The sequence below is a fragment of the Nestor notabilis genome, unplaced genomic scaffold (assembly GCF_000696875.1).
Source record: "Nestor notabilis isolate BGI_N333 unplaced genomic scaffold, ASM69687v1 scaffold8666, whole genome shotgun sequence".
NCBI lineage: Eukaryota > Metazoa > Chordata > Aves > Psittaciformes > Psittacidae > Nestor > Nestor notabilis.
In genome coordinates, this window is record NW_009934270.1 from 8,395 (window position 1) to 16,616 (window position 8,222).

An 8,222-nucleotide genomic window follows, 5' to 3' on the forward strand; every position below is an offset into this window, starting at 1 on the left:
TTTTAGCAAACTAAAAATATTTGTTTTGTGGGCTTTTCCCTTCCTTTTGCTTGAAATTTTTAGGGCAAGCCTGATTTGAACACAGCCCTGCCTGTCAGACAGACCGCCTCCATCTTCAAACAGCCTGTCACAAAGATCACAAACCATCCCAGCAACAAGGTGAAGAGTGATCCTCAGAAAGCTGTGGACCAGCCCCGGCAGGTAAGACTTGTGGCTTAGCAGCTTCTTCTCCAGAATTAAGAAAGTCCTGATTTTGGTGCTGGAAGGGTCCTGAAATAAACCGCTTTAACTTGATGATGCTGAACAAATAGTCTCTAGTGATTTGAAGTCTCTGATGTTTCAGAAACAACAATACAGTGCTCCCAGCTTTTAAAATCAGAACAAACCCCATTTCCAATATGTATTTAATATGCTGTCTGCACTGTGTTCTGTAACGAGACCCCAGCCTTTGTTCAGATGACAGTTCTGTTGTCGTTAAGCCTGCCTTTCCTTAATGCTGAAATCAAGTCTTATCTACCAATTTTGACGGACCTTGTAACCGTTTCAGAGGCCACTTGCATTGGAATGAGAATCACTGCGTCAAATGTTCCAACTGTGTAAGAATTCTGTGTTTCAAGAAATCCCTGTTCCTGTACAGAGCACAGACAACGTGGTGTCTGTGATGTAGGGAAGGGATTTTACCCCCTGCATGGGCCTCTTTTTCAGATGTGTATACCGTTAGTGTAGTAGCTAACTCTACCTGTTTGAATAAGGTCATAAATTCACATGGAATGCCATTATTAATACAGAATCAAAGTGGTTTTCTTGCCATACTGTGTATTTGCAAACAAGTGAATACATCAAAATGGAAGGAAATCTTTCAGCTTAATTTAATCTAGTGAAAGGATGTAAAAAGTGTGCTTATGACAAGGGCAGCTTGGAATTTGGGCACTGGTCTAATGAGATCTATGTGTTCAAAGCAGCCTTTGGCAGGCATTTTCATTTCATTCTCATTACCTGGAGCTGACAGGAGGACAGCCCCAGCAGAGTTCATATGAGGGATTCTACAAATCCTTTGCTGTATGGAGTCTTTCTTTCTAACATTTGGAAACGAGATGTTCAGCTTCACTAGTGTGTTCAGATGCTGTCATTGGTATCAATTATGAGTACATTTTAAACTCTTTCAGGTCTAGTGGAATTAAAAGATAACATTCCAAGAGGGAAAGTGATTTCAGTACAATTAAAAAATACCCCATAAACTACTGTCATCTTGCACTGAAAACCTTTTCTGTAGACTTAAAACCTGCCTTTCTGAAGTGTGAGATAGATGCTATTTGAAACAGAGTTGGGTGGTTGGGGTTTATTGTTGTTTGAACAGGCTGGTAGGATTTTAGGATGGCTTCCTAAGGAAGCAGAGCATGTGTGTTCAGTGTTGCTGCTATTCCTATAAACGGCTTGGCTAGTTAAGGCAATAAAAGAGGACACTTGAGATATGATGCTGATATGCAAAAAACCCGAGGATAGAGATTTGTGTCCCTGTTGGGGAAGAGATTGATCTGTGATTACAGGTTGACATGTGAATGCAATCTATTAGACAGCAGAGATCAGCCTTATTACCCAGAGCTGTTAGAATCTAACCTGTGTAGTTTCGCTGCTCATGTTACTACTTGTAAAGCAGCTTCCTCAATTCTGCTTGTGCTTTCCGTGTGTAATCTTGTTTCTTTTTTATGACAACATTGCAGTCTATTTTATGAGAGTCCTTTCGAGGTTTTTATATGTGTGTGTGTGTTTATATTAAGTAAATATGTACATACTGTATGTGTAATACACACACACACATTGGTTTATGTATTTATTTTTCTATTACATAGCATAGAATAGGGCAAACTTGCTCTTGCTTGATTGCATCTTTCTCTGCATGATACATCTAAAAGCCTGTTAAATCAGAGCTTTAAAACACTTTACTGGACTGCAGCATATTTTAACCCCTGGTCAGCAGGTTCCAGATGTTTCTTCCAAATCTGAAAGCAGTGCTAAGTCCCATCGTGTGCTGGCTTAAAATTCAAATTTATTATTTGAAACTCTAGCCTCTGTGTTTTGGCTGTGACTATCCTTCTTTTCCTTCTTGGGAGCTGGTAGTTGGAAAAGTACTGTGAGTTCAGTGGCGCTTAGATATTGACAGTTCCTGGAGGAAGAGAAAGTTTCTTAAGGCAGTATATCAGGACATAGAGTTGCTGTGGGACTGGCACTGAGGATTGTTACCTGCTGGCAGACCCCTTCCATAGTAAATCCAATACAGAATTGTCTGCAGCAGTGTTCTTCCCTCTCCTGGTAGGGAGCAGTTGCTTAGTGTAGTTGTCAATTCCATTTCTGCTTTGTGCCAATAAACGCTTTCTTTGATGTCAGCTCTTCTGGGAGAAGAAATTAAGTGGACTGAATGCTTTTGACATTGCAGAGGAGCTGGTGAAAACAATGGACCTGCCAAAAGGTTTACAAGGTAATCAGAGTCTGCCCTTCACTCCAGGGATGGCGTTTTGACACCAATCAGTGGTGATCTGAAAGTATTGAGGTTGACCTCCTTGTTCTCCAGTGCTCATCGGTGCTGGGGACCATCCCTGCTTCTGCAGGAGGTGTTGGTATTCTGGCTGGAAGGCTCCTCCTTTGTCAGAGGAGATACTGAAGCAAAGCTTCTTGCCTTCTATTTATGTTAAGTTTTCAGAAGCCATTCCCTAATTTGTTGGTTTAAATAGCCTTGGAGAGAGCTGTTACAGGTGCTGTTAGAAGTGTTTAGGACTGAGATGTAGGTTGTGTTAGCTTGCTAAATGACAGTACCTGCTTTGCCGTTAATATTTAAATAACACCCATTGTCCTGATGTGCTGTTTTGTGCAATGTTGATTATCACTTTTCCTCCCACTTGCAGGGGTTGGACCTGGCTGCACTGATGAAACCCTCCTCTCTGCCATAGCTAGTGCTCTGCACACCAGCACTATGCCCATCACTGGACAGCTGTCTGCAGCTGTAGAGAAGAATCCTGGAGTCTGGCTAAACACCTCACAGCCCCTTTGCAAAGCATTTATGGTGACAGATGAAGATATTAGGTATTAACTAGAAATACCACCTGACTGTCTTGGAATAAGGTTTCTTGTGGTAAACCAATACCTTTGTTTTGGGTTTGGGTATTTTAGGGTATTTGGGGGGGGGGGTCGGTTTCCCAATGACAAGTTTGAGTGTCTTCTGAAGCACTATGTCTTGCTGAATTAATGTGAATGCCTCTTTATCAGAGGAGAAGAAAATTGTCACATGAGGATGGTCTCCTACAGGCATGTAATTATAGCCCTTTATTTTGACCATGCTCAGTTACTCTGAGGTTTCAGGTTCATATTTGTTTGGACGCATATCTTTTTATTGAAAAAGGTGTCTCAATTTGAGTAACCTTGATTAAGGCACCTCTAAGCAGTCAGAGGAAGCCTGAACATTGCAATTGGATTCTCTTCACCTTTCTCTGTGTCAGCACAAGACCAAATAAAAGTACTTAACTGCTGCAGTGGCAGCAAACAAGGATGCAGTTTACTTAGGTGTAGCTTGCTTTCAGTATTGAATTCTATCACTAAATCAAGAGTGATCAAATTGAGCTTTAAGCACTTGATGGAGAACTGAATATACCAAAGAGACTAACCTGAGAGCATGCTTCTGTACATTCACTAACCTTGTTTAAAGATAGTACTTTTGACTATTGGACTGATAAATCTTGATTTACAGGATGACTTTATTTTTGTGCTTGATTTATACAAGAATGACCAGGGAAAATGGTCTGGTCATGATTTCCTGTGGCTGAGATGAAATAGGAGTCCTGTGAGCCACTAATTGTTAATCACTCCTTTACTTCACTATGACTTTGACAGAAAAGGAGCTGTAAAATTTAAGGTTGTGACTCACAAGGAAAAAGGACAAAAAAAGATTGAAATGGTCAGAGACTTAACCTTCTCCAGTCTCATTTTTGGCAGCCTGAGCAGGGTAGGCTGACTTTTTCTTGTTTAAAGTAATATTAGCACTAGGAATTTAAAAAGTCTTGAGACAGCTACTAGATTAAGCAAATTTCAGTCAGAATTAAATATGATCTTGTCTCCCCAGCCTCATATATGAGGGATTTAAACTTCCTTTCTCTGGAAAGAGGCAGCTTTGAGGATTGATGTCAGTGTTCGTTAATTTGGGGTAGGAAACAAGAGGAACTGGTGCAGCAAGTGCGAAAGAGGCTGGAGGAAGCCCTGATGGCTGACATGCTTGCCCATGTAGAAGAAATAGCAAGAGATGGAGAAGCTCCTTCAGAGAAAGAAGGAGGTGAGGAAGAAGGAGAAGAGGAAGAGGAGGAGGAGGAGCAGGACCATGACCAGGAGATGGAGAATGTATAGTCCAGGTAAAGCGACAGCATCCTTTCTCACGTTAAACTGTACTTCACTGAAAGCAGAAATGCTTTTAGGAGGAATCTTGTCAATTTATACCAAATATATACCACGTCTTTGCTTTTTAGCATGCACTTTTAAAGGTGTAGTACTCATGCTTTCAGAAGCAAAACGAAGTATTTTGATGTGTGTGTAATGTCTGGTGAGTGCACGTGGGGTGTTCTGGGCCTTGTGTCAGATAGGCTAAAGATGTAACCAGGATGTGTATGTAAGCACTGGAAGGATTCTGCCTTGAAAATGGGTTGGTTTCTTAAAAATTTGTCTTGTGATGTCAATTTTTCCCCTGTTTACTTATTTATTATTTCCTTTGTCAGGCAGGAGGACGGGGTGGGCAGAAGGGACAGACTCAGTTTCTCCCCTTGCCTGCCTTTTTCTCTCAGTTTTGCATTTTTAGGACTTGTTTTCTTTCAGGGTGTATTAGAGAGCATCTTTGTGGAAGTTTTTTAAATAGTGTTTGTAGAATGTTAGAAAAAAGCAACCTGACCAAAGGCAACCATCCAAAGAGGGCAGTGGCTAAAAATCTTCATTTGTGGTGGGAATTTGTAAACTGGAAGTAAAAGAGGAACATACACATTCAACATCTAGAAACATCTGAAAAGTTTAAGATTGTGTTGTAAACCAAAATAGCTCTGAGTAAGGCATCGTTGCTGTGTAGTGATGCAATAAATAAAAGCAGATGTGTGAGGCCAAGTCAAGATACACCAACAGAGGTTCCCCTGTAGGTTGCACTAGTTAGGAGAGCTGATAGAGGAGGGATTGAGATGAGATCTTGGGCAGAAGCTCTTCCCTGTGAGGGTGCTGAGGTGCTGGCACAGGGTGCCCAGAGAAGCTGTGGCTGCCCCATCCCTGGCAGTGTTCAAGGCCAGGTTGGACACAGGGGCTTGGAGCAACCTGCTCTAGTGGAAGGTGTCTAGTGGAAGGGGGGCCTGGGGCTGGATGGGCTTTAAGGTCCCTTCCAACCCAAACCAGTCTGTGATTCTATGTCAGTGCCACCATGCTATGAAGCAGATTTTTTCCTTGCCATGTTCCTTTGTAACCCCAGCCAGGAGCACTGTATCATCAGTGGAGCTCATGCAGTGAGATGAAAACAGAATTCACTGATTTTAAGTCTTAATCATGTTAACTTTTAGCCTAAAACTAGATAGCATTCTGTCACTGAAATAGGACATCTAATACCCTGTGTGCTTTGTTATGTACCCTCCAGAGCCCATGAGGGAAGAGTCAAGAATGTGGAAGGGGAAAAGGAATTTTTAGGGGAAATAGCAGAAGAAAGGAAAAGCCCCTTTTGTAGGGAGTGGCAGCTGTATTTTGGGTAGCAGAAAGAATGATTTATGTTAAGCAATCCTTCAGGCTGTAAGGTTGATTGTAATGTGAAATCTGTTTGGCCTTTGGGAGACACTATCCGATATCTGGGCTCTCTCTGTTCTCCTGTTTCACGATAGCCCTCACAGTAGCTTACTTGGACAGTGAGTGTCTTGCATTCCTTTCTACTACAAAGGTCTGGCAACTGCAAGGAGTCAGAACAAACTGTCTGCTGAAGGTGAAAAACAAGAGATAAAGAAACGGACACGTCATAGCAATGCTCCTTTATGCTTTTAAGTGCTCACTTGCTATAAAGATATAAAAAGTTCTCATTGACTTACAAGGTCTTTTTTTTTTCTCTTTCTTCTAGGGAGTTCCATCTAAGAATTCCCAGTATAAACCCTATCAGCAGGGTAGGCACAACCTTTCTACTACAAAGGTCTGGCAACTGCAAGGAGTCAGAACAAACTGTCTGCTGAAGGTGAAAAACAGGAGATAAAGAAACGGATATGTCATAGCAATGCTCCTTTATGCTTTTAAGTGCTCACTTGCTATAAAGATATAAAAAGTTCTCATTGACTTACAAGGTCTTTTTTTTTTTCTCTTCTAGGGAGTTCCATCTAAGAATTCCCAGTATAAACCCTATCAGCAGGGTAGGCACAACTATTTACAAAGCCAAGAGTGTCTGCTGAGTACATTGCACCACCAACCCAACTGTACCAAGGAGCATTTTGATGTCCACATCAGGAGATGTTGAGAAGCTGATGGCTCAGTAATTGCTGGGTAGTTTTGAAGATGGAACTTGACTAAACTCTACTCCCCCTCCTTTTTCTAAAGGGGTAGGGTAATCGGGAATGCAAAAGTGGGAGGGAATAAAGGAATATAAAATGGTGGGAGGTAAAATACTAGGAACCAAATTTTCTGTCTTTTTTTATTATTTTAATTTTTTTGGTTGGTCAGTCAGTGATAGGTGATAAATTTTTAAGCTTTTCTATCAAAGTACCTTTAACAAAGACCCATAGAAACCATTTTCTCTCTAACACAAGGGAGAGGAGATGCTGTTTCACTCCTTGGCTACTCTGCTGTAGGCTACCTGTTCGTAACTGACTGTAGGGAGGTCATTTTACGTTGTGGATTGTCATTCCATGTGTCAATTCAGATCACTGAACTTCCTTTTCCTCACAAGACCATATTGGTCTTGGAAGTGTAGTCTTGGAGATGACCTGCAAGTGCCTCTTCCACCTGAGGTTTTGTTTAGTAGGGGAAGATACACTTGAGGGATTGGTCTTACATCAATGGCAATTGTTTTTGTAGTTGGCTCCAGCATCACACTGAATGCATTCCTGTGCCCATTTTTGATACAGAGTTGTGTGTACATCCCAGCATAGCTGCATGGAGTTTTGGAGATGAATATACCCACTCTGAGGTGTATTTTGCTTTGGTTTAAGTCCAGTCAGAAGGAACTTTTCAACTTGGAATGGGAGGATGACTCATTTCTGACTGACAGTGAGGAAAACATCTTCCTTTCTTTTCTGGTGCCAAGAGCCCCGACCTCCGTTTCTGTGTGTGTGGAGGGAAGGGGAATCCATTTCAATAGGTGTGTCTACACATCTGCTTTCGTGTGCAGTAAAGTTCTGACCTCTTTTAAAACAAGAAAGGAAAAAGGTTGATTTTTCTATAATTGATATCTGAAAACGAATTTAAAGCTTTTTATTAAGTATTAAATCTTTCTTATTTGCATGTGCAGTGAAGTGACCAGCATTTTTGTGTCCAAAAATGAAATGATGTGAAACTTGCCTTAATGTGTTTAGAAGTATTTGGCTTCACCATGGGTACCTTGATTGATTCCTCAGTCTCTTTTAGTACATCTGTGAGCGTATTGGGGTAACTTGTGGCTAAAAATGGATATATCTGGGGAGGGAGGATAGGGAGACGGGACAAAGATGAGAGTTTATAGCTCGGAGAATGTGTTAACTAGTTACAAAAGTTATTTTAGTCTTGGGGTATCCATTGCATAATTCATGCATGGACATGTCAGCTGACAGTATGGTATAAAGTGGTGGGTTAAATATTGTGCCACTAAACAATTGTACAAGTTGTTGGTATCCCCAAACTTGGGGAAGAAAGTAGCTCCCAGAGCCTTTATCGTGTAAGAATGATTATCAGTGATAGCAAGGGACCAGGGGAATTGCCTGGAAAGTAATAACCTCTGGGAGTAGTTCAACTTAGTGATTGGAATAGGTTTAAGCTCCTTGCAGAATATCCCATGCCAAAGTGATTGCTGTTGTTCTAACTTTTTTCATAAAGGTTTGAAAATACAAAATTCTTTGATACTGCTCATTTGGAGTACTGCAAGAAGACTGAACTGTACTTCCTTGCTGCTCTGCCAGGTATTATTGCTTTGGGGAACTTTACCTGGTACAGCAGGCAGTGGAAATTATTTTCCTTTTTGAACAGTCTGTTACAATTATTATTCTGTA

General features: G+C 41.1%; 1 protein-coding gene across 1 annotated transcript in view; it reads left to right on the forward strand.

Moving 5' to 3' along the window:
• Positions 1-7,437, forward strand: part of MBD3 (methyl-CpG binding domain protein 3) — a 10,143-nt gene extending 2,706 nt beyond the window's left edge. The window contains exons 2-6 of the mRNA XM_010017252.1: positions 64-201; positions 2,386-2,476; positions 2,901-3,078; positions 4,197-4,394; positions 6,353-7,437. Coding sequence (XP_010015554.1) covers positions 64-201; positions 2,386-2,476; positions 2,901-3,078; positions 4,197-4,389 — 600 coding nt within the window. The 3' untranslated portion in view covers positions 4,390-4,394; positions 6,353-7,437. The remainder of the gene's footprint in view (positions 1-63; positions 202-2,385; positions 2,477-2,900; positions 3,079-4,196; positions 4,395-6,352) is intronic.
• The last annotated feature ends 785 nt before the right edge of the window (positions 7,438-8,222 follow it).